The sequence below is a fragment of the Rhipicephalus microplus genome, chromosome 10 (genome assembly GCF_043290135.1).
Source record: "Rhipicephalus microplus isolate Deutch F79 chromosome 10, USDA_Rmic, whole genome shotgun sequence".
In the NCBI taxonomy this organism is placed as follows: domain Eukaryota; kingdom Metazoa; phylum Arthropoda; class Arachnida; order Ixodida; family Ixodidae; genus Rhipicephalus; species Rhipicephalus microplus.
The window spans coordinates 12,181,209-12,206,206 of NC_134709.1; the positions used below are offsets into that span (position 1 = coordinate 12,181,209).

The 24,998-nt window shown below is 48.4% G+C and overlaps 2 protein-coding genes across 7 annotated transcripts in view; one reads left to right on the forward strand and one right to left on the reverse strand.

The window, feature by feature from the left end:
* LOC142774582 (uncharacterized) lies at positions 1-20,463 on the reverse strand. Of its 3 annotated transcripts, none has more exons than XM_075875052.1 (7): positions 20,345-20,463; positions 10,557-10,715; positions 7,543-8,428; positions 6,526-6,757; positions 4,346-4,628; positions 3,608-3,751; positions 1-1,814 (listed from the first exon to the last, which is right to left on the reverse strand). In XM_075875052.1, exons 2-7 carry the CDS (start codon positions 10,674-10,676, stop codon positions 1,521-1,523), a joined length of 1,959 nt encoding a protein of 652 aa, XP_075731167.1. In that variant the 5' UTR covers positions 10,677-10,715; positions 20,345-20,463; the 3' UTR covers positions 1-1,520. The 3 variants fall into 3 exon arrangements, with proteins under 3 accessions (XP_075731167.1, XP_075731165.1, XP_075731166.1); XM_075875050.1 differs by having other exon boundaries at positions 6,526-6,775; XM_075875051.1 differs by lacking the exon at positions 20,345-20,463 and adding an exon at positions 18,802-18,920 and having other exon boundaries at positions 6,526-6,775.
* The window catches only part of LOC119181868 (pancreatic triacylglycerol lipase-like), a 15,559-nt gene continuing 6,914 nt past the window's right edge, over positions 16,354-24,998 (forward strand). For 2 of the 4 annotated variants that reach the window (XM_075875055.1, XM_075875056.1), the window contains exons 1-5: positions 16,354-16,734; positions 18,876-19,153; positions 20,135-20,281; positions 20,951-21,059; positions 22,956-23,081. In XM_075875055.1, the coding sequence (XP_075731170.1) occupies positions 16,629-16,734; positions 18,876-19,153; positions 20,135-20,281; positions 20,951-21,059; positions 22,956-23,081 (766 nt within the window). In that variant the 5' untranslated portion in view covers positions 16,354-16,628. The remainder of the gene's footprint in view (positions 16,735-18,875; positions 19,154-20,134; positions 20,282-20,950; positions 21,060-22,955; positions 23,082-24,998) is intronic. The other 2 variants (XR_012886452.1, XM_075875053.1) reach the window with 2 other exon arrangements.

Below are 24,998 nucleotides of genomic sequence, written 5' to 3' on the forward strand. Positions count from 1 at the left end.
GATGGGGGAATGCGAAGCTCATAAATTCACAACTTTATTCGATAGCTATAAGTTCGTCGATGATTACGTATAGTTTCGTTTCGTTCACTCCGTGAAACCGAGGTACAGTGTGGTGTGAAAAACTTCGTTGTTCTTTGGAAAACATCATCAAGGTGTTATAAAACAAAGCACTGCTTCTTCATTCATGTCTATAGAATTTACAAACTACTGTACACAGTCAGGATATTGGGCAACATATCATATAGTCCTTTATTGAATGAAGAGCATTTTAATATCACAAATTCCAAGTACTCGCCTCGACGCATGCATAACCGAACAGTCCTGTGGAACTTCAACTTCGCGAATTGATGTGCTTTTGTTAGCAGGATGGTTTCCTTTGTCTTTTGCTACAATGCTTCTCCTCGCTCCTTTCGCGTTCGTGTGCAGCTTGACGATGTACATATTCTCTTTCTTGTTTCTTTCATTTTCATTTATCTCCCTATATATTACCCTCTCTCCCCCTTCCCTCCTCATCCGCGCCTTCAATTTGTTCCCACCCCTTGCTATGCTATCCTGTAGATGGCTTTGCAGTGGTGAAGTGATGAAGCACGCAAAGGCTGCAGCTTTTGCGTATCTGGTGAAACAAAAGTTTTCAGTTCAGGTGTGCTGCTCATAATAAGAATGATTACTTCAATCCGTAAAGCGTTGACCCAGTTTGTCGCATATATACAAATACGATTCACGTCGACGTGGATCTCGCGACAAATATAAAAATAAATCAAGCACGAAGTGTGTCCCAGAGTTCGCACTTTTCCCGGGCTCGGCGCATAGAACTGCCGGCGCAACATAACCGTTTTAAGTTGTCTATACGCATAACGATATCGTCTTTCTAGTATACGCAGTCCATGCAGACAACTAAGACCGAGGTGTTTCACAGAACACAGAGAAGCAATAGTATAATGAAAGGTTGCGACGTCGCTGTCGCTAAATAGCCACTCTTCCGCTCATCTCTTAGGAAGTGCACAAACGAAACGGGCACAAACTTATGCACAAACGACACGGGTGGCATGCGTTGGCAAATAGTCTTTCAAGGGGTCAACAGGGTCAGCCGATGGCCGGGCATTCAGTCCCATATACAGTGAAAGCCCCGTACAGCCTCTGAAGTGTCCGTAAGGACACCAGCCTCTCATGAACCACGCTGCTATCTGCTGGAGTTGACCGTAAAAAAGCATAATATGTGGGCCCTCCAGGCGCCACCAAGGAAAACATCACTAAACAATTAATGTTGCTGTTGCTTGCAGTACTTCCTCTGCACAAAACTAAAAGCACCAGAAAAAGCACAAACCGGAGATTCAAGTCGCGGGTATCACTAATTAACGAGCATAGTACTGGCCCTCCTGCTTGCGATACTTCCTTGGAAAGTTGGCACTAAGTTTAGACTTTGCCGGCACAAACGTCGAGATAGCGATCCGCACAAAAACTTCCACCAATGAATGACGGAGGTCCTGGTAGGCGGAGCGCGGGGACTCCCAACCAGCGCGTCAGTTGGCCGACGGCTCGGTCTGCAGTTCCTGGGCTGCGCGTATGTCGAAGGCTCGCTCGTAGAACTTCTCGTATATTCGCCGTATGATTTGTATCTCGTCGATGAGCGCCTGCGTCACCATCTGCACGAAGGCGAGCACGATGACGAAGACGAGGCAGAGTCCCGTGATGATGGTGACGTTCTCGCGCACGTACCGGTGCGCCGAGTCGAGGCAGTTGCCCGTGTACACCTGGAACCAGGCGTCGTAGTCGGTCATGTTGAGCACGTTGCGGCCGCACGAGAGACTCACCACCTGCGTCGCGACAACAAGGTGTGACCAGACAACATTAAGGTGTGTCGACATTAAGGTGTGACGCTACAAAGTTCAATAATGGGACAGTTTAGACCAGGAGCAGTATCGAACACGTGGCCCGGTGCGCGCGCGATACTGTCTTCGGCCCAAATTAATATGCGACAACGTTAAAGAGCTCGTTATTTGCGAGCGAAAAATCGACAAAGATGTAAATGAATAAATGAAAAAAAAACTAAGTTCTTGTGGGATTTGAATTCCCCAAGGCCAAACTTCTGCAGGACAAACAGATTGATGTTCGACTACAGAGCCATGTTCTAGAAATTAAATTGAAATAAAAAAAACTCACTATATATGAATGTTAGGTAGTGCGAGGAACGCACTACCTAAAAGTGTGGGTAGTGCGTTCCTCGCACTACTTAACAATGGAAAACAGTGTGGATTCACACCAATGTAGAATGTGGAAAACTGTGGATTCACACCAGGCGTCGATCGAAACATGGGGGTTGCTGAACGGGTGGTTGGATTAAAGACGCAGCACTCTCAAAGCACACTGGCACTGATGATTATAATCAACAACGCGCGTAGCTGCGCAGGTACACGTGTTGCCTTACGAATGCGTAGCGGGTACCTCGTCAGCTCGTTAAAGGGAGAATGATGTAAATATTATGTGGAGCTTACGCGGACTCGCTCGTGAAATATATCTTGCGCTTGGGACTAACACGCACTCTCATTTACCAGAGTTTTCCTCAAACTCGGACTCAACAAAATGTTCCTCGACCGGGCTTAAATTCGGACTCGCTCAATGATTTTTTTTTCTCAACCGGACTCACTCGGACCCAAACTCAACAAAGTATTACTCTCTCTAACCCAAGGCTCGGTCTGAGTCCGAGTGAGTCTACTGAGTTTTCCGACCTATGGGCGGAACCGGCGTCCAGATTCAAGTCAATCTGGAAATCCCTATCGATATCTGTCGTTCCAATCACAAATCGCCTTCAGAAATAGCTCGTAATGTGACAGGCCGCCTTGACTACCCGAGCATGCTCCCTATTTCCCTTTTCGGGATATTTGAAAAAATGAGCGAGCTACAGCCCCCCACCAATCTTGCCATTCGAACCTGTTCTCCACGCGCTAAAGAATCCTGCAGCAGTGGTTCCCATGAAATCCAAGTGAGAGTTCATATATGCGCACGATTTCGCATATATATAGTACTTACAGTGTGGTGCCTGGGGGCTCCATTCCGAGTTGTCACAAATCGTCGGAACAGTAAGAACTTCTTTCTCTCTTTCTCATAACACAAGAAATCTCACACCAGTATTACCCACGGCTCAGTAAGAACAGTAAATACATTCGTATTCAATGAGACATTTCATTAGAAGACTTCCTAGTGGCTTTTTTGCCGACATTTTGAATTTCGTTCCGCGACCAAGCAAGATCCTGCCCCCTTTATCCCGATCTTGCCTGATTATCTTTAAAAGGCGGGGGAGGGGGTTGTTGCCTGCAGTTTCACGAAAGGAGATGATAAGAGCACGTATGATGTTATCGCGTGTACCACACGTAATGTTTTACCGCGCGTCTTATCGCAAATACGTTTAGTAATGTCCCGTTGATAATCCAGGGTTCAATGTCGACAAAGCAGAAAATGTCAGAAAACCTGCTCAAGTTGCGTATATTGCCGACGCGCCGCGTATTGATGATTCCGCACGCATATAAATCAGTAAACAACCCGCAAGATACTTGACCGCACTCACTACCAGTGTGGTGATGGTCGGACGAGGCTGTAAGAATGCACGAACCTGTTCGGTAGTGTTGCGCTTGCAGCAAGAGTAAGGCACGGAACAGCGCTCGCTGCTCGGATTGGCACGCGAGCAGTTGAAGTACATGTTGGCGTTCCAGTCACGGAAGTTCCGCTTCGAGATGCCGCAGCACTGCATTCGCTCCTGCAAATGTCCATCGGTAATACATAAACCGAAACCGTTTTTTCCCACTCAGACGGGTTTTACCAGCCCAGCTGTGGCCCGGGGAGTGCGTGTCGCTGTGTTTCGTGGCAACGGTGGTGTCAGTTTGAACGGTACTTAATGGTTCATCAATGTGTCCATTGACACGCCTCCGGTTAGGAGTGTCGCCACTTGTATGATCTGTGGGACTTGGCCGAAGGTGGGGAAAAAAGTGATAAGGCGCGAGGATATGACGGGGACGAAGAGCCGAATATACGAACTGACAGACAAGGGCTTCATCGCCATCCTCCTTGCGTCTTGCCTCTTTTTTTTTCCCTTAAGTATGAACCAACTATAGCTCAGCAACAATCTCTGTTGACCAAAAGTGAAGGGCGGGGGGGGGGGGGGGCAGGAGTGAGGGTGGCACTCCGGGCCCGCGCCCCCCTCTCCGATTTTTTTTTTTCGCCGTGCATAAAATGCCCATTTGCCCGTTCGGTCCCCACTTAATAGATCAAGGAGGTGTCCTACTCCACCCCCCTCCCCTTCCCGGCAAAAAAAGTTCTGCATACAACCCTTGGGATAGGTGCTTCCTCGCACCTGTATGCTGTCCATGAGCCTCTGGAAGTCCGGCGAGTCGCGGTAGTGGACGATGAGCTCCATGGAGAAGGTCTCAGAGAGCAGCTTCTTGATCTGCGACGGCAGGAAGAAGACGACGAGGCCCGCGAGCAGGTTGAGCAGCAGCAGCGCGGTGATGAACGACGAGTACACGTTCAGCAGGCAGGTGTTCTCGCGCAGAGCGCCGACGCAGCCGCAGAAGGAGAGCGACATGGTCACCGTGCCGAACAGCATCACCGTGATCTCCATCTTGATCACGAACATGCTGTCGCCAGTAAGCGGGGACAAGCAAAAAATATAGTTTTTCTCCTCTTTACACTGCTATAGTTTTCAGCAAGATTATTCGTCCGAAAAAAAGAAAAGCGGAGCATTCTGCAAAGCTACTTGTAGCAAAACTGATACCTGGGCGAGTTGGTATGAGTTCATGCTTAAAAATTTGGGCAAAGACTAGGACACACAAAAAGCAGGGACGAACGAGCGCTCGTCTGCCCTTCGTTTCCTTGTGTCTCTGTCTTTTGTGCGCGCTACAAAAAAAAAAAGGTTAAAGCGTGAAAGTTGCTTGTTTTGGCGTCTAAGATACCTGTCAAGATAGGTAAACTTCGTCCTGGTGAAACTGACGACACATGGGCAACAAGAAAAGTCGTAAACTTGCTGTCATAGCATATGTTAGCAGAATGGATTGTTGGGGTAGTTGGCTATCCATGAACACGAAAAGATTACGGCTCTAAAAAACGACGAGCACAAAAAAAAGGGGGGGGGGGGGGTAAGTAGGCAACAGACTGTTCACAGACTCTTTATAGACTCTTCAATCACTGTTCATAGACTTCCCCATCGCTTTAAGGTTGCCAAGTGTTTTGACGTGGATATTGTCTTTCCGGCCTACAACAAAAGTAGACAAGGCTTGCGCTGCAATGGAGGGGGAAGTGATTTTAAATGAAAAGAAGAGAAAAGTGAGCCCCGTAACCGTCTCTCAGGGGGAGGACACCTCAACAGTATCTCACAAGGGGTGGGGGAAAAGGAGGTAAAGGTAAAGGTAAAAGGTAAAGAGATAGAGATTAAAAGGTAAAGAGATAGAGAGAGAGGAAGGAGATAGCGAGGCGCAGGGACAGCGAACAACGGACGTGAGGAGAAGATGGGAAAGATGGAGATGGTCGCAGGAGTCCGAGGACGGGGCACCACTGGCGAGAGCTCTTGTCGGCGACAGTAGATGACGTAGGGCTAATCCAGTCGGCCAGAGCAACGCTGTCGTCTTCGTCGGGGACCGGCGTCAGGAGTTGGCGTAGGACCAACCCAGTCGGCCAGAGCTGCGCTGTCGTCGGAGATCGCGAGGGCACAATCGGTCGGCACGGAATCGAGCGAGCGAGTTGAGAGGAAGGCAGGCACGTCATCTGTTGTTGGTTGCTGTGTGGCGCATCGCTGCCCCTTCTTTCCTTGTCACCGTTGGCGTAGCTATATTGCGATTCGTCCCTCGTGCGGAATGCCTCACATTGAGCAGCTGCAATAATGGGCGCCTTCGCCAGCGTAAGAAACGCAGGCCTGTTCTTGTAGATTGTGTGGGTGCAATCCTTATTTCGAGAGAACACGAGCGCAAAGAGAAATGAGCTCGCGAAAGCCTCGCACATAAAGAATGTTGCATGATGATAGTGTGTCGGAGCCATCTATCGTTTTGTTATGTCTTAGAAACTATTTGCATGTGACCAAGTCTTGCGCGCGCATGTTGTTTGGGTTTTTCGAGTGTTTCTCTTTTCAGGCGTTTCTGTTCGATGAATATTAGTGGTCAGAGAGCGCTCGTCTTGCGTTTTTCTTCCTTTTTGTCTACTTCCTCAGTAAGCCGCCAGTTCTTATTCAGGGCTCGCCCGAACAGTGGGAGGCTATGCTGCATAGCGCGTGCTCGGGGGGACAAACTCCAAAGACACTACCACGACTGATGGTGCGGTTGCCTGAAGAAGGGGGTTACCGGTAGGGCTAGTCTCCCGGTCCTCGCTTTCATGACGAGCAAGGACACATAATAAAGTTCTGTTTGTCTTGTATTGCAGTTAAGAATTATTTGCGTCTGGGTTGCACTTTAGCATGAAAATTGACCGATATCTACAAGCTCCATTTGATTCACTTGACTTCACTAATATACTTGGCAGAAAAGACGCCCGTATGCGTTCGTATACCTGTAGATGTTGTATGTAGTGGAAGACGACGGGATGTCCGTCTGGGTCCAGGTGTCCACGTAGGCGTACGCGCCGACCAGCAGTAGCGTGAGACCCATGAGCCAGATGAGGAGGTTCATGGTGAGCAGCGGGTAGCGCACGTACGGGTTCACGTCCATCATGATGGTCGCCTCCGTAGTGACCGCGGCACCGGCTTCGCTCGTCACGGCAGCGGACTTGCGGCCGCCACCCGCTGCAGGACGGCATCCTGCTTTGTATTTCATCAACGTCTTCGTATGGAGGTGAAAACGTAGTTTTGAACGGATCTCTGTCATGATCTACCCCCGGTAATGACTGTGATGCCATTAGGTGCGGTTTGGAAGAGCAATGATAAACGTGAGCTGACAGTATGCCACTCGCGAAAAAAAAATTGCCCAGACAACCAACTTTCCATCTCTGGGAGGGGCATCTTTCTTTCTGAATTGTTGGGAATACAAATGTGGGCGCGGGCACCTCGGCGATGCTTTCTTTTTTTTTTTTTTTTTTGAAAGGGGTGGTGTGTGGGGGAAGGAGGGAGAGTTGGCTGTAGTAGCTGTTCTAATAGCGGCGCTGAGCTATATAGGTTTAAATGCACGTATTTCATAAAGTGGACGGTGCGATGACCGCATATCGGACGCGTTATTCGAAGGTGGCAGGTTCGGTCCATGCCAGTTGCAAGTTATCTTTTCATCTGTCAGGCTTTCTTCCCATTTACCTTATAGTTACAACAAATAACACGCCCTATATTTGACTTTTTTGCCTGTTAGATCTAATTAATGCTGTGTCAAACAAAAAAATAACGAGCTCATCAAAGTCCTCTTGTTCATACATGGTGAATGCATGCATCAGGACATTCGTACATCACCCTCACCCTACCTCGAATCCGTTCGTAGTCAACTGTCATTGTAAAGATGTTTTAATGACTGTGGCAAAGCTTTCACGCGTGATCTTGAGAGCCCAAGCTGTGCGTATGTAGGCTAAGAGTTCTCAGTAGCTCACCGGTAATGGTGCTCTCCAAGCACTTGCGGTCAGCCTTGCGTTGGCCACCCACAGGGGCCACCTTAGCGATGGCTGCTCCCGCTGGTGGCGACATGTACTCGACAGAGGCGAAAGGGAGCTCCGGTTCTGCACAAGGCACCGCCCAGAAGTCGGCGGGAGCGTCCGTTTTCGTGTCGACTGCGGCATTCCGACGCGAGGGTGGTACGGCCGTCGGGAGACAGGACTGCGTCGCCGAGTCCACCATGACGGGTGAAGGCTTTCCTCGAGGCCGTGTCGAAGGCGGCATGCCGCTGGTCTGCTGCTCCACCTGCTTCGGTTGTTGCGTCTCGGTCTTTGCGTCTGTCTCCGTCTCCGACCCCGGCTTGAACGCTTGACCTGTCGCTGGTGGCGTCCCCGCTGTGGTCGCCGTCCTCGTCTCGGCGTGTGTGCTTTGTTTTGTCGCCCTTAGCGACTCGGCTTCGACCGGTTGTACTCCCAGTTGTGGCCGCTTCTGAACGGATTCGATCATCGGTGTCGCCTTTTCCGTCTTTGGCGCTGAATCCCGTTTCCCTTGCGGTACATCGACGGCGGCTCGGCCTTCCAGCTGCAACGCGCCTTGATCTGCGACCTGCACTGCCCGAACCACGTTTACTGGCGCTGGTTGGCTGCTCCGCCTTTCCGAGGCCGCCTCGCCCGGGTCGCCGGGCTTCGGCGAGCTCTCCGACGAGAAGGTTCCCCCACCTGTGGACGTCGACGTGGACAGCGATGACAACGCGGCCTTGCCCAACGCTGAAGTGTTGGCGCTCGCCGCTTGACCGGCTGCAGTTTCGTGCTTGGCTCCACTGTGACGCTTTAATGATGCGGGATTGGTTTGGAGGCTGAGAGTCCTGCTGTGCCGATGCTGTGCCTGTAATCAAGAGAGGTTACTAAATTCAGAAAAAAAAATGTTTGATTCGCGATGACACGAACGGTCACTATTCGATTCACGCATGGTGAGTGAAGTTAAGAGGCGACCAGATGTCAACGCTGTATGATCGGTGCTTCCATATATAGGAACGAACAGGAACCTTAAGTTAAGACACTCTCTCCAGAGAATCTACAGTTCTATTATTCGCTGAACTGAAGAGGTTATTTCCGCTATATACGTTTCCCTTAGCTTTAGAAGGGTGTGCTGGCTTGTGGTTAATCCACAAAAGCTGTGTCCTACGTGCGTTTTCGCTCAACATACCGGCTACATGTACATGCACCTTATACGACGGTACAATGTAACGAAATTCAGCTGCGAATATTCTCGCGCTATGCCAGGTTTTCATCGACCTTACACCGCCTCTTGCGAAACTCAGTGACCTATAGAGGAGGCTTTGGAATGGTTAGGTAAAAAAAATAAAACAGCAATTGCAGCTTTATAGGCAAGGCGCTCGAGGAATGCCTTGTTTAAATGCCTCACCGAAATTGCGTTGCGTTAGTGTTGCGCTGTTCTTTCATAAGCGATAAATATCGACTAGTCAAACAAGAAGCTCTTCGGCGTGGTTGACCAGCGCAAGTGACGAGCACTGAAGAAAAACTCGAACATGTAGGGCCATGGAGGGGTGAAATTTCCCCTATAGCCTGTATCGCACGTAACGTTTATGTGGAAATGCACTGCTAAATGTAAGACGAAGAAAAAGGCAAAGAGATTAAACTTAACGTCACAAGAGTAAGTTCAAGCGTGTATTTTCAGGCCGCATACACTCTGTCAAGTGGCGGAGGTTACGCCTATATAAAAGCAGGTGATTTTGTTTTACCATATTCACTAGAAAAAAAAATTGAAACAAGAGACGCGAGGCTGAGCTAAACGTCACCTTGACAAGCCTCACATCCTTCCACTTAGCACCTTCTCTCCTTGTAGCCACCTTCTATAATACTGCAGCTGTGATGATCTCGAATAACGCGTGCAGGATGCTCGACCATGCACTTTCGAATTTAAATGCGCTGCTTGACCAATAGCCAACGGAACCAAACCGGCCTAACTCGAGGATTTGCATCGCAGGCAGTGGTTACTTCGTGACACGCTGTGGTGGTCTAGTGCATGACTATATATGGTGCTCCAATGCTAACCGGAAGGTCGCGGGATCGAATCCCAGCTGCGGCGGCAGCATCTTCGTTCAAGTATATAGAAAACGCTCGAGACCCGTGTATAAGATTTAGGTGCGCGTTAATGAATCCCAGGTGGTCGAAATTTCCGGAGCCCCAAATAATCATATCAGTGGATCATACTTGGCTACGCGTATACTCTGCATGTACCAGCGAGCTTGGAATATTGCCTGCCTTACACAAGTACAGACGTATCCACTATTAAAGGAAGCATCTGCGTTAGTAGCACGTATAGATTTCGCCATCTTACGGAATCATAGCGGCTTAGATATGCATAAGGCTACTGGTGGTTGAAAGTTCCGACTCCTCTTGACAGACTATTGACTTGCATGAAGATTGTTTCTTAGTTCACTTGCTCTTAGAGGGCCAGGAATATTGATGGTGTGTATTCGAGTGTTCCCTGTAACAGTGGACCATACTGTACGTTTCGCTTGCCTAAACGTATTAAAAGATGCGAAATGGCACTTACGGGAAATCGGGTTAAAGCACTTTTTACCGCTCACAGCCCGCTTCGAATGCGACTCATGAAGACAGTACATATTGCATAAGGGAGCGCGGTTTTTGTTAGTAAGACTAGACTATTTTGGAGACAGTACAGTGCTCCTTCCAGTAAAGCACGGTGGAAGTTGACTCAACATATTTGCACAGCGCAAGACTACGAGTAGTTACGACGTAACCACTCGTAGTCTTGCGGTTGCGCTATTTCTGTACTTGTTTCTTCTGTAGTTACGTCGTACCTACTCGTAGTCTTGCGCTGTGCAAATATGTTGATTCCCAATCACCAACTAGCCCAAGCATCTGTCTTATGGAAGTTGACGAAATTAAAGTGCAAGCACGGTATGCCGAGTGGTGAAGCATTCAGTTACGTTTGGATCCGTTGGCAACGAGTGCACACTGCATACCTGGGACGTCGTTGGCGCTGTTGGCTTCGGTGCCTGCCGTTTCTCCCCGGACATCCGGGCCTTCTCAGAATCGGAGGGCCTACCAGCGCTGATGCCGGTTTTCTCGGGAGTCGACCTCATCGGCTCGTCCGCGTTCGACGAGGTGGCCGACAGCTCCGCCTGCACGACCAGCGGGGATGATGACGACGATAATGTTGATTGATTGATTGATTAAAACTTTATTTTTGTCCTGAGAAGACGCAGGGGAGACCCCGCGCCACCCGGCTAATCCTACGTAGGGACCGTCAAGCCGAGCTTGGCGGCCCGTTCACGGGCACTCTGGACGGCCAGGGTTTGATCCTTAAGTTTGGGGCTGCGTAAAAGCGCAGCCCACCTGTCCTGTTCGTCGACTGCAGCGTACTCGGGAAAACGCGGAGGCGTTTTCTATTGATAAAAAGGGCGAGACACGTGCGCTAGCTGTCATTCTATCGCTTTAATTGAAGATGAAGTGGCTTTGCCGGAAAGTGCACAGTTGTGTTAGTATAGGTGTTTTTAGTGCGTACTAGCCCAACTGTCGGGGCGATCCTAACAATGATATATGTACCCAGCACGATACTACGATGCAGTTACACTTAACGATACGTTTCGTATACGCCGAGCGCAAAGCACTCAAGAGTTTACCGTATATATAGACCGCAGCGGGATGCGTTTTGTTCAACTTGAACGCCTTCGTTCACACGTTGCCGCTTCAGCGTAACAATGTGATACGGGAAATGAAACCGCTTTCGAGTGCTTCTTAGCGTCGTCGTGCGGTATAGCGGCCGTGATAACGGTCACTGGCATTCTAGTCAAACCGAATCGTTGGATCCACGGCTTTACATTCTGTGTCATCTAGCAATCTCGTTCCTCTTTCATTCGCTATCTCGCGAAAGTGTCATGTAGCTAGCGTTACGTATTGATAGGTTAGCGTGCGCTGTTTTTTTTTTTTAACGTTATGTACTGCGCATGCGCACTTCTCTCCCTTAGCCAGGCTGCGTACTTAGGCACGTTGCGTACGCCCAACTGAATGTGTCTAGTTTTTATCTGTTGGTCATCTTTGGTGCGTGGGCTCCTCCCTTAGTCTCTTTCTATCTATACTCATTTATACCTGTGATTTTTCCCTCCATTAAACATTCAGTTTGTAGACAGTGTTTGTGCCACCATTTTATTTTCTCGTATATGGCCCCGCCACGGTGGTCTAATGGTTAAGGTACTCGGCTCCTGACCCGCAGGTCGCGTGATCGAATCCCGGCGGCGACAGCTGCATTTCCGATGGAGGCGGAAATGTTGTAGGCCCGTGTGCTCAGACTTGGGTGCACGTTAAAAAACCCCAGGTGGTCGAAATTTCCGGAGCCCTCCACTACGGCGTCTCTCATAATCATATGGTGGTTTTGGGACGTTAAACCCCACAAATCAATCAATCAATTCTCTCGTATATGTGTTCTGTTTGCGCTGGCCGTCCCGAGCATTGGGATCGCGTGCCTGTCAGAAAAGATCGAGGGATTTGCATACACAGAAGCATCCTTATCACACGACTGTGGTGTGTATACGCTCTTTACGAGATAAATCCGCGAAATTTTCGGGATAACCACTGTATCATTGCGCTCTTTATGACCTTAATGGCTTATAGCTTATATCCAATAGGCCTGACTGAGCTGCCGCGCTAAGTTTTGGAAAATGAGGATACAGTATAGATTTTACTATGCAAAAGGCTGCGTTTGCTTCAAGGTACACGCTTGTTTCACAAAGGTCGTTTAGGCAGCGTTTGTCGTTTCGCTGTGAAATTTTGTACATACATTGAACCGAGACTGGCGCTGGCACTTGTAAAAATCGTATCAGGAGGACGTGAAGGAGCTTGGCTGGTTCCAGTTGTCCACCTGCTCAGTAGATGGCCGTTGTGCATGTGCACAAAGTGGCTGTTCTCGATTATAGTGATGCTGCGTAGAAGCGTGGCTCGTGCTTAAGAAGTGAAGCCAACCTATAGGTGTGCACTTACTGCCATTTGAATAGCTTCGTGGAGAGGAATCGTCGCGAAAATTCCGCGAAGGAAAAGGTGTAGCGGGAAGGTGATCCCATTACGTATTTGCATTTTTTTTACCCGACCGAAGTTAGTCTGCCGCGTTAAGTACATGTACTCTTCAGACGACACTGTAGCGTGTGGCGCGCGCGACGTACAACCTGCAGGTTGACGATATGCGTCAGCCGTGCGTGCACCTAAGTAAAGAAGAGCTATTTAACTGCAGCAGCGCCTATATAGATAAGCCTGAATGGAGCGTACCCGGCTTGATTTGGGGGCGCTCCGCTTCTTAGACTTGTTCTTGGCCACTTGAGGCTGATGGTCCATCTTCGAGAACGCGGGCACGCTGTGGCTGCGCTTCTTCTGTACTGGAGGCTCGTGCAGCGCGAGGCAGGCACAAACCAGCCCGTTGTTGATGATGACGATTACCGGAAGAGTCGCGCAACCCATTGCGGGGGATCGGCCACGAAACGTGCGGCAGCAGAATTTGTGAAATATAGAAAAATGAAGAAGAGAGATAGAATAAAAAAAAGGAAGAAAGATAATGATGGTTGATATGTCGGGTTTAACGTCCCAAAACCACCATATTGTGCCACTCGGCTACTCGGACTTGACGACCATAGTCTTTAGAATCGTGGGCACAAGTTCGCCCTAATAGAGACGCTTGTTTTTTTTTAACCTGTCTGCCTCAGCATCGCTACATTTCTGGTGGAGGTTTGAAGGTCATGAACAAAATGTTCTGAGGACGCACCTGTCCAGGCGCGTTCCCTAAACTGCACTACTCTGGAGGGCTATCGCGGAGCGATGCTATGACCCTGTGTGCGTGCGATCTCTTTTTGCCGCCGTCAGTCATCTTTTGATTGATATGTGGTGTTTTACGTCACAAAACCACAATATGATTATGAGAGGCGCCGTAGTGGAGGGCTCCGGAAATTTCGACCACCTGGGGTTCTTTAACGTGCACCCAAATCCGAGCACACGGGCCTACAACATTTCCGCCTCCATCGGAAATGCAGCCGCCACAGCCGAAATTCGAACCCGCGACCTGCGGGTCAGCAGCCGAGTACCTTAGCCACTAGACCACTGCCGCGGGCCAAAGAAGGGAAGAAAAGTATGCGACAAAGACAATCTACAGAGAATGAAATATATTTGTGACAATGTTGGTGTCTTTTAATGCAGTGCTACTGAAAGTAATGTTAAACTATTTAAATAATTAATTAATATGGATAAATTAATAGATAACTGAAAGATGTTTCCTCAAAACGTAGTCATTGTCATTATCATTTAGGTCGACCATAGGGTCTTGTAATTAATGTCTTAGTGTGCGCTGCGTTGCGTGCACGTAGAAACTCAGAAGCGCGAGCACGATTTTTCTGTAATTGTCCTTTTTGTATCTCCTTTAGTTCCATCATGTGCAGCTGTTGTATTACCATTTCGCGTTCTGTCTACTTGTACCTGTGGTGTTCGTATAAAGCATTGTTTGTTTTGTAGCTGTTATTTCGCATCGCGTGCTTGAGTTTTTCCTCTGAGTTGTGAGCTCCTGCCTCGCCCTTGTTTTAATTAAATTCTTGTTGTTTTTAACGCTGTGACGTGTTACTCTATGAGTGCGTCAGTCAAACCCAAACATAACTACGCGTGCAACCCCGCACGGGCCGACCGGCCTGCTGATATATAAATTTGGGGTGTACCACTTTGAGTCCTTTCAGGGGTCGCAGGTCTAAACGAAGCCTCTGCGAGTCTGCCGCACGCCGAGGTTAGATCGGTGGCGCCTCGCTAAAAATTTGGGACAAGTATGCTGTTCCTCAATGCATTGAATTGGCGACAAGATGTGTTTAGAATAAGTGGTTAACGATTTAGAGTACTTGGTACTCTACTATGGGAGAGCACTGAGCCGTCCCTGATACATGAGCTTGAGGTGAACCCCAAGGAGGAGGAGAAACAATATGTAAAAAAAATGGCCAATCGTTTCGTCCTAATTACAGAAAAAGGTTTCTGTTTTCAGAGACTCTATAAAATACTTTCCAGTGACGGGGATCAGGTGACCATGGAAGTTATCGAGGCATTTCACACCGCCAAAAAATAAAAAAGTAACTGTACTAGCCAAGCATCGGAATGTTTAAGCGATTGCGAATTGTTTTTTTTTTGTAACCTAATCGCTTTTGTAACACGTGGTACATTGATTGATTTGTGGGGTTTAACGTCCCAAAACCGCCATATGATTATGAGAGACGCCGTAGTGGAGGGCTCCGGAAATTTCGACCACCTGGGGTTCTTTAACGTGCACCCAAATCTGAGCACACGGGCCTACAACATTTCCGCCTCCATCGGAAATGCAGCCGCCGCAGCCGGGATTCGAACCCGCGACCTGCGGGTCAGCAGCCGAGTACCTTAGCCAACACGTGGTACACTATCATGTATATTAACCGTGTCTTTTCTGCGAAATAAACTATAGTTGCGAGTGCAGCGCTGACCCTTTTTGTTCCTTTTGTGCTTGTCTCTGTGCACTGCTTCATAAACAAACATGAACCATCACCAACTCACCAAACTCTTAACGTTACTGTTTTTTTTTCTGTTTCATGGTTTGTGATTGTTCATTGCCACATTTTATTTCTTAATTTATTCTGTGTATATCTGTTTCATACCGTTTTGTTGGTTTGTGTTAAACAAAAAAAAAACTAAACTTGCTACGTCACTGTATTACACACTTTTCCTTATCGCCAAACTTTTGCAAGGTGTCTTGTCTTATGTTCGCTTCTTATGTGCTAATAGTCAGTGCGGCAATCAATCAGCAGTAAGGCAGCTTTTTTTTCCGCCAGCCCCTTTCTCCTTGCTGAGGTGAAATAAAGTCCTCCTTTGCTGAGGTGAAATTAGGTGGCTGTAGTTTGCGTCTTCCGCGTGATATACTTGCGAAATAATTACTTCGCGTTCTCGAGCTTCGCTGAGTTCAACGGTTGCGGCTTTCGTTCAACAACGCGTTTCGTTCCCATCTACGGCATTTTCGTTTCGATCCCGCACTACACGGCAGACGCGTTTTGAATTTGTAAATTCTACTCCACTGTGTAACGGCGAAATAAAATTCAGTGTATTTACGTAAGTAAATATATAAATTAAGTTAAGCGAAGTTTGCACTGATCATTGATGACCGAGGCTTACTGGGCTAAAACGGAAACAAAAGTGAACATAAGAAACGCGCGTGTCAATGTTTACGTTTGGGGTCAGTCAGATGGGTACGGCCCGCAGTGATGTTATGTTCGAGTTACATAAATTCACTCAGGCAACCAAAAGGGTACGTTGCTAGTGGTACCGCCTCATCGACGCAGTTTCTTTCTCCCCCTTATTACTTTTTTTTTATTTGTTACCTTTAGTTTCTCGAGTTACTTCGCCTTTTTTCACTTTTTTATGTAAGCTACGTCTCATACTTCTCTGAATTCTCTCTCTCTCTTTCTCTCTCTCTCTCTCTTTTACGCTGCATAGTACTTGAATTTTCTTTATAAGGTACAGTGTGGCCAATCCCTCTTGTGGGTATGAGCCAGGATCTTTTAGGCGACAAAACAAAACATACTTACGACGGGTTTAGCCACTGTATACCCTTTCTTTTCAATGTCACGCAGTAGCGTTTTGTATTGCTTCAACCCTTCTCCCTCTCGACAGCATGACTGATCTTCCCGGTGGGTATGAGCCAAGCGACAAAACAGAACAATTCATCTTCGACCGTACATTGTATTTTTTTACTCGATAGCGGCTGGGCAAACTGCCCGTTCCGTTTGCGGCAAATAGTCCGTCGGGCGCACGCTATATGTCAAGCGGGCCGTGACTTCGCGGGCCTGATGAATAGGGAAAGTGTGATTAATGCTGTGCAGATGCGTGTACGAATCTTGATGCACGATGCTGAAAAGCCGTGTCGCCGAACGTCGATCCGAGCGTCACGCTACAGATTGAATTCGCCGCTGCCTGACGTCGACGCCTGCTTCATGGTTCGGGGAACCTCGGCGCCGAGCGACCCGCGCCCAGGACCCCGCTCAAGATAACGGACAATAATGTTTCCGAAATACCCGTTTCTGGCGGCGCCCGGTCGGATGGCGCTCGTCCTGACGTTCGAACTCACAGCGATGGGCCTAGTCCGCTGCATAGTCTTTGGAGACCGTAAGCACGATCACGCTTGATGTCTTCTGATGTCGTATAGGTTTTGATTGATCGATTTGTGCGGTTTAACGTCCCAAAACCATCATATCATTATAAGAGACGCCGTAGCGGAGGGCTCTGGAAATTCCGACCACCTGGGTTTTTTTTTAACGTGCACCCAAATCTGAGCACACGGGCGTTCAACATTTTCGCCTCCATCGAAAATGCAGCCGCCGCAGCCGGGATTCGATCCCGCGACCTGCGTATTCCTGCGAGTCAGCAGCCGAGTACCTTAGCCACTAGACCACCGCGGCGGGGCTGAAGTCGTGTAGGTATTACTACTGAACTGTATACATGGTGTTCTGAATATCATGTAGCCCGGTTAAAAAAAAGGGGGGTGTTGTTACGCGAAACACTACAAGAGCATACTGTTCCTAGTATACTGTAGTATAAGCACAACTAATTTTCTTGTTAATGAGGTATAGATAATTAGATTTAATTATGTTTTCAGCTTAACAAATACTCACCTAATTATTAAAATGTCAACTAGGCACGTGTAGGCTTGTTTATATGACTTCTAAATGTGCTATTTACAGCAAAGTACTGATTACGTGCTCATTTTTTTTCAGCTAATAAGAAAAGCAAGCGAAATAAAAAACTAATTACACCATCTCGCACTAAAGGGATCCACGTGTAGCTGTGTAGCAGCTGGCGCTAACGCTTTCATTTGATGGCGGCGTTGACGCTGGCGCTCACCGTGGCGTTGCGGAGAAGAGAAGCACGGGGAGGCGCAATGTACGCATGCAGTGATGGATCGGTGTTTCTGCCACGCTGATAAGACGCGCGATGTTCGTGATCGTTCCCGCGTGACGGCCCAAGAGGCAGAAGGGCGCACGTTGTGGCGGCTTGCTTAAAAAGAAAAAGACGCTGCTTTCCAAAAAAAATATCCAGGTACTTTAATGTGTGCTGCAGTCTAGTCATGTTCTTGGTTCCCACTTTTGGCTACCGTTTTTTTGTTGTACGCCCGTTTTGTTTAAACACAGAAGCCAAAAAAGCACGCAAACTTTTTGAGACCTCGCAGATCTCCAAACCGTCGCAAGCTTGTGTAAGTCGGGCGTCAGTAACACTACATGATAAGGAAGTTTCGTATCTTCTGTTATGCCCGAGGTAAGGTGGCTAGCTAGCCACCCTACCCGAGGCATGGTCCTTGTTCGGGAGTGCTTCTTCCCACGAGAATGAGCGCAGTTCCTGTAAACTCTCCTCCCCCCCCCCTCGCCTCCCAGCGCCACCTTCCACGCAGACGCCGCCGAGCCACGTGCAGTCCTAGCGAAGGCTTCGCCTCCTCCGCCGAACTACCGTACAGTTACGTAGAAAGCTGCGCCTCCTCCGCCGAGCTACCGTACAGTTACGTAGAAAGCTGCGCCTCCTCCGCCGAGCTACCGTACAGTTCCGTAGAAAGCTGTGCTTCATCCGCCGAGCCACCGTACAGTTCTGTGGAAAGCTGCGCCTCCTCCGCCGAGCCCCAAAAACTGGTCTCAGAGGAAAGACCAAAAGCGTTATTTAAGGCCGTGCTGGCCCGATGTTTGAGGCATTGTGCCCCAGCCGACGTCGTCGTGCTGGCCGGCTCTGTACAAACGATAAGCTGCTGCTGCTATAAACGTTGCTACCTGTTTTGTTTTACAAAACGTTTGCGTCCCTATTTCGTCCGTGGACGAAGGCTTCAGCGAAGTCTGTTAGACTGCTCACCACTCTTGGCTACCGCTACTATCGCTCCACGGCGAATTCCTAACAGTGGTGGCAGTGGTGGGATGCTAACAAACCCGAATATTTAACACTTGGGACAACGTATAAAGTATGTGCGTGGGTGTTCTTTGGTTTTTGAGTGAAAATGGTCAGATTTTTTTTCATACACCATACGATCGGGTTCTCTTTATGTACAGCGCCTCCCCTGTAATAAAACAAATGAAGTGCTGGTATATAATACTTCCGAATAAAAAAAAAACTTACGTCAAAGTCGGCACTATGTTCTTATCATTCCTTCTTGTGCGCGTCGTATTCACTGAGAAAAAAAAACGAGATGCCTTTCACCTTCGAGACCACTGTGCATCCTAGGATCGCTGGAGTTGTCTCACTCGTGGTGTCGCACTCGTCGCCTTGCCCAGGGCCAATGTCTTCCTGCTTCGGAGATCTGGGCTGCCTCAACTTGACGGGCTTCTACGACCCCAGGCTGCGCTTCGTCAACGCCATGCCGTGGCCCCGTGCGAAGATCGGCACCCACTTTCAGCTGTACACGCGGCGCCGGCCCGACGCGCCGGAAGTCTTCGCGTGGAACGTCACCGCCGACCAGCTGCGCCAGTCCGCGTTCGACCCGCGACTGGAGACCAAGCTATTCGCCCACGGTTATCTGCAAATCACCAAGGTTCCAGACCATCCGATGCGGGTATGCACTTTGCTTACGATGTATGTATGTATGTATGTATGTATGTATGTATGTATGTATGTATGTATGTATGTATGTATGTATGTATGTATGTATGTATGTATGTATGTATGTATGTATGTATGTATGTATGTATGTATGTATGTATGTATGTATGTATGTATGTGTGTGTATGTATGTATGTATGTATGTATGTATGTATGTACGTATGTGTGTGTATGTATGTATGTATGTACGTATGTGTGTGTGTATGTATGTATGTATGTATGTATGTATGTATGTATGTATGTATGTATGTTCTAGTGTCTTGTGCATCAGGTAGTTAGGTGGGTACTCATATGAAGCTTAAGAACCTAAGAAAATTGACAAGTTTAATTCCAAAGTTTCGGTCGGTGTCGAACAGACATCGAACAAGTATAGGGGAAGTTATGAGACCGAATTGTAATGTAAGTGCAAAGAAAGAAAAGTGGGTGAAAATATAACTTTTCTTTCTCTCTCTCTCTCTCTCTCTCTCTCTCTGTGTGTGTGTGTGTGTGTGCGTGCGTGCGTGCGTGCGTGTGTGTGTGTGTGTGTGCGTGCGTGCGTGCGTGCGTGCGTGCGTGCGCGCGCGCGCCATGAACAATTCCGGTAGTTGGGAGAAGACCATTTATTCTGTGCTAACTCGTCCACATCCTGTGAAGATTGGATGCATATGGCTGGCATACGACAAATACGTAAAAAAAAAAAATTCCGATTCGCCATCCCTGACGTCTCGTTCAAAACAGGCGGATGTTGGCGTAATTTTCTGGACGGAACTCGGGCAACAACGTTTGTGCATTCAAATGCCAACGCAGGCCTCTGTAGCGTGATTACGCAGTCTTTAGTGAACAAAGGTTTGCGCATTGAAATCTCAACTCAGACCTCTGTAGCGCGATTGCGCAGTCTTTAGTGAACAAAGGTTTCGACGAATCTAAAGGTTCACCAATCTCCCTTTGCTTGAAGGCCATCAAGGATGCTCTCCTGCAAGTAGGGGACTTCAACGTGATTCTCGTTGACTGGGCGAGCGGGAGCAAGTATGACTACATCCAGGCGACCGCCAACACTCGCATCGTCGGGCTCGAGATCGCCCGACTTATCTGCCTGCTGCAGGTGATGACACCAGATAGAGAGGAGAACTCATTTCGTCCAACAAAAACAACAACAAAAGCTTACCCAAGAGTCTGTTGCATTAGGCCATATATTCGCAGCCCTTCAAAAACAGCGACGAGCTCGATTCGCAGCAATGCAGGTGTCGACGTAGTTGGTTGTGAGCGACAAATCATCATCTTGTCCCGTGACTGAAAAATCGAAAAAAGGTGCAAAAATAAAATCGATAAGAGAAATATTCGAATCGGAGTGAGAATCGAACCCAGGTTGTCCGCGTGGCAAGCACGCAGTGTTCTACCACAGAGCCAGTCTACTAAGTTAAAAGAAAGTGCTATAATAATAATAATAATAATAATAATAATAATAATAATAATAATAATAATAATAATAATAATAATAATAATAATAATAATAATAATAATAATAATAATAATAATAATAATCGTAGCAGAAGTTAGCGGTAGTATTACGCTCTCGCAGTTGACATGTCCATAAGTAAAGGTAAATAAATAAAGAATCAATTAAAGCAAACCGAAAATTATGCTTAAAATAATGACAATGCATGTAATCTAGCTAGCCTATCACGTACACTAGCTCGCCCACTTGCAGCTTTGCTGCCCGACGTTACTCACGGAGTGGAACTTGCTTATTATTTTTTGCCTCCTTTTAAAGGAAGCATTCGGAGTCACTCCAGATAGGTTTCACGTACTCGGTCACAGCCTGGGCTCTCACATAGCCGGCTACGCTGGGCAGAAGCTGCGATTTCTTGGCAGAATCACAGGTGAGTCGTCACCTGTTGTGCGATTTCTTTGAAGGATAACTTACTTTTTTCCAATCACGTACATGAATGGTACTTATTTTTCTTTGTCCTTAATTTATCTAGCCTGCGTCGCTCAAGTGGGCATTTAGCAGGGGGTTAAAAAAAGATTACGTCTCCCACTAAAAGTAACCATGAGTAGCATGCGAAGCAGCACATGGGTCGACTTGAAGTTCCCTTCATCACGGGAACCTTGTCATATGTTAAGGCGACCTTGAAAGTGGAGCACACCATGAATTAACGTTATTTTCTGTTTATGTTACACGTCCCGAACTCTAGTTGGAGCATGCCACTCGGTTTCATCATCATGCCACGCACGAACATTGAGGGTTCATCGCGCGTCTGCAGAGTCTCGTTGGTCTCGTTCCCTGACGCCATCACGTGATCGCTGGGAAAGTGCAACAAGGAGAGGCCACAGCCTCATAGCCATTTACGCAATCTTGAACGCGCTAGCGCGTTCGGACCTGCGTTTATTAGAGGAGGAAGAGGTGGAGACGCCATCACGTGATCGCTGGGAGAGAGTAAGGGGGGAGGCTACAGCTTCACTGCCACTTATGCAAACCCGAACACGCTAGTGACCTGTCCGAACGCGCTAGCGCGTTCTAGCGCGCTCGAACTTGCGTTTCTTAGATGAGAAAGAGGGGGAGACGTGCATGTGCAGTAGGGGCGGTCATGCCGCACATCGGATTGAATTACGCCCGTATAGTTGCTTTGCTTCTAGTATGTCACAGTTTTAAAACAATGAAGTACGCTAACACAGCTGCCCCCCGCGGTGGTATATACCAGTTAGGGTGATCGGCTGCTGACCTGAAGGTCGCGGGTTCGATTACGGCGGTCGCATTTCGATGGAGGCGAAATAGTGGGGGCCCGTGTGCTGTGCCATGTCAATGCACGTTAGAGAACACCAGGTGGCGTAAAATTTCCGGAGCCCTCAACTGCGGCGTCCCTCTTAATGATATCGTGGTTTGGAGACGTAAGACCACAGATATTACCTGAGCTCACCCAGCTGTTTCTATCTATTCACCCAAAGCGCACATCTTGTAATGAAGGACAAGATGCATCAGCGAAAGGATGAGCGAGAACACTCGTGCGACAGCTTATTTCACCCAATGTATTTTTCGAAATGATCATTTGCGTGATACGGAGTATACTTGCTCATCGCGTACAAACTTTTTTTATTACGCGTTTCATCACAAAAAAGAAAGAAAAACGAATGGAATATAAAACCTTTATTCGCAATAATTATCTTCGTTGTCGAACAAGTTGACAATCTAAGCCACTGTTAATGCGGGTAATACTGGTATTGTAGCACTTGTAAATTATTTGTGTCGGTCCGAATTCAACTACGTGTACTCACTCGAGTGCTACCAGCGCTGACTAATGCTTCTTAGCAATGGCTAAATTGGTGAAGTGGTTGCTAATCGAGGGCGGTGCAGTGGATAAGGCATGGGGTGTGGCAGCCTCCGCCAGCCCCCCCCCCCTCCTATGCCCCCCCCACCCACCTTTGTGCATACATAGTGAAAACACAACGCATAAATTCCTCGCCTTCTTATTGTCATCCCACCAAACCTAAGGAACTCACTTGCCGGGGATGCCCGTCCGCTTCCAATAAATAAAAAGTATCCTGGCGCCGCGCCTGTGGCTTATCTTGGTTAGTGTTCTCTAAATAATGGCTGGTGTTGGTTAGGCATTGTAATTTCGACTACATGCTGTTACTATGGCGACGTTGTCTTTGACCATAGACAAGTCAAATGCATTCTTCACTTGTCTACCAATGTTTGCATAACGATTACCCGAGTACTCGCATTATGGAAATGTGCTGCACTTTTCTTGACCTTCGGAATGTGCTTACGCTGACAGGTCTTGATCCGGCAGAGCCGTTCTTCGAGGGCATGTCAACCTTAGTGCGGCTGGACCCTAGCGACGCCATTTTCGTTGACGCTATTCACACCGACGGAAAACGTTTTGCGTCTCCTCTGCCAACAGGTTAGATTCGCTGCATTTTGTTGTCTTGTCCTTCTGTTGTTACATTCAAATTACATTTTACTTGATGGTTCAAATGGTTTGAAATCTTTTCGACGATTAAGTAGGAGTAGATTCGGAGGTGATATCTCGAGTCGAATAATTCTAGTAATGAAGCTCGAAGTTTTGAATGCGAATGCATTTGTTAGGCTATGTCAGGCGTCCGGCGGCGTCCGCGCGCCGGCAGGTGTTATCTCTTTGCTTTCACTCCCTCTCCCATAGCAACAGCTGCGGGCGCGCGCCCTTATCCTCGCCCCTAGCAACCGGAGCAGGTGGTGCGGGCGGAGTAGCAGAGAGTGAGTGGAGAGAAGCGCGCTCTGGCATGTGAGGGCGCTCGCATCGTGGAAGCTCGGCGGAGCTCCCGCGTGTGTGGAGGCAGTGTAGGAGAGGGTAAGTGGAGTGCTTCGCTGCTCTTTCTCTCGCCGTTCGCTCTTTCTCCTCCCTGCGCCCCACTCTCCCGTCCGCTCGCTAGTACATGTATGTAAATGGAGTGAAGCGCGTGCCTCACTCTTGACCGTTCGCTGACTGATGAATGTGTGAATGGATTATTACGGTACAAATCATCGTCTCGTCATCATGCGCCATCAAAATTGCTACGCCGTGTACTCTCGGCGCAAGAAATGCCTTCGCATTTCCTCACGATTCTCTTCGGGGAAGTGGGGGTAATTTTTTTGTCCATATCAACTGAAGCGAGCAGTCACTTAAGATTAGCCTGATAACAGTGACCCATACAGGCGCTGCTCAGTTGTTCTCAGGAGCCTTTGCCCAGGAGCATAGCCTGGGGTGGCACATGGGTATCGTGCCTCCCACTCTCCGAAATTTTTCTGTCATTACATACAGAGTGAACAATGACCACATAAGGGGTTGCCTTCCCCTCAAAAATTGAGGTGGTGCCCCCCTCCTCAGGAAGATGCCAATGCCTCTGCCCAATTGCCCTATCGGCGAAATTGGGCCAACCGAAGCTTTGCAGCGTCTTTGACATGCTTGTTTTTTTTTTTAGATCATCCACACATCTGATGAATCCACTACTTCGCCCGCAACAGTCACCACTCTAAGTACTATCCCCTCCCTACGGGCCCATACTTCTCACCGATAGTTTGCCCTGCGCCTAGCACGAGACTGGAATGGCCTGCCCACAGAAATTACGCAGTTCCCAACCGGATAAAAAAAAATTGCCCGCAGCTTCCCTCGGGGGAACACTGAGGGGGATGCGGAGCATATAATTGGTTAACGGGGTGTTAAAGTGCGACTTACTTGGGTCGATGGCTAAATTGGTTAACGTGGTTGTGAAATGGGGTGTTAAATTGCGACTTACTTGGGTCGATGGCTAAATTGGTTAACGTGGTTGTAGGAGGGGGTGTTAAATGAGTGAACACGTACACACGTATGCGAAAGGGCGGCGCTGGTCGAAGGGACGTCGATCATTGTGTTTGTGGATTCGTTGGAATTCATTTCACCGCGACCTTGGACGTCGACGCGCCGTACAAACCAACCGACGAGCGGCAACTGAGCGAGCGAGCGCCGACCTTGAGTATATATACAGCACGACGGCGCATGCACTGTCAGCTGTTGAATGTTCTCGAAGCGCGACGCCACATGCGCGTCCACTGGAGAATCAGGAGAATTGTAGATGTCGAACGCGGTGTGTAGAGGAGGAAGGGTGCACAGATGGTGGAGGAGTGAAGCGCGCGCGGTGTGTAGAGGAGGAAGGGATGCACAGATGGTGGAAGAGTGGGCGACGGCGCGACGGCGCATGCGCGCGCGTCAGCTGTCGAATGTTCGAGAAGCGGTGCGGACGGCGCGGACGGCGCACTACAAGGCGCGAGTATAAGATGCTCCGCATCTAAAAAATGCGCGTGGTGATGGAACTGCATTAAGATG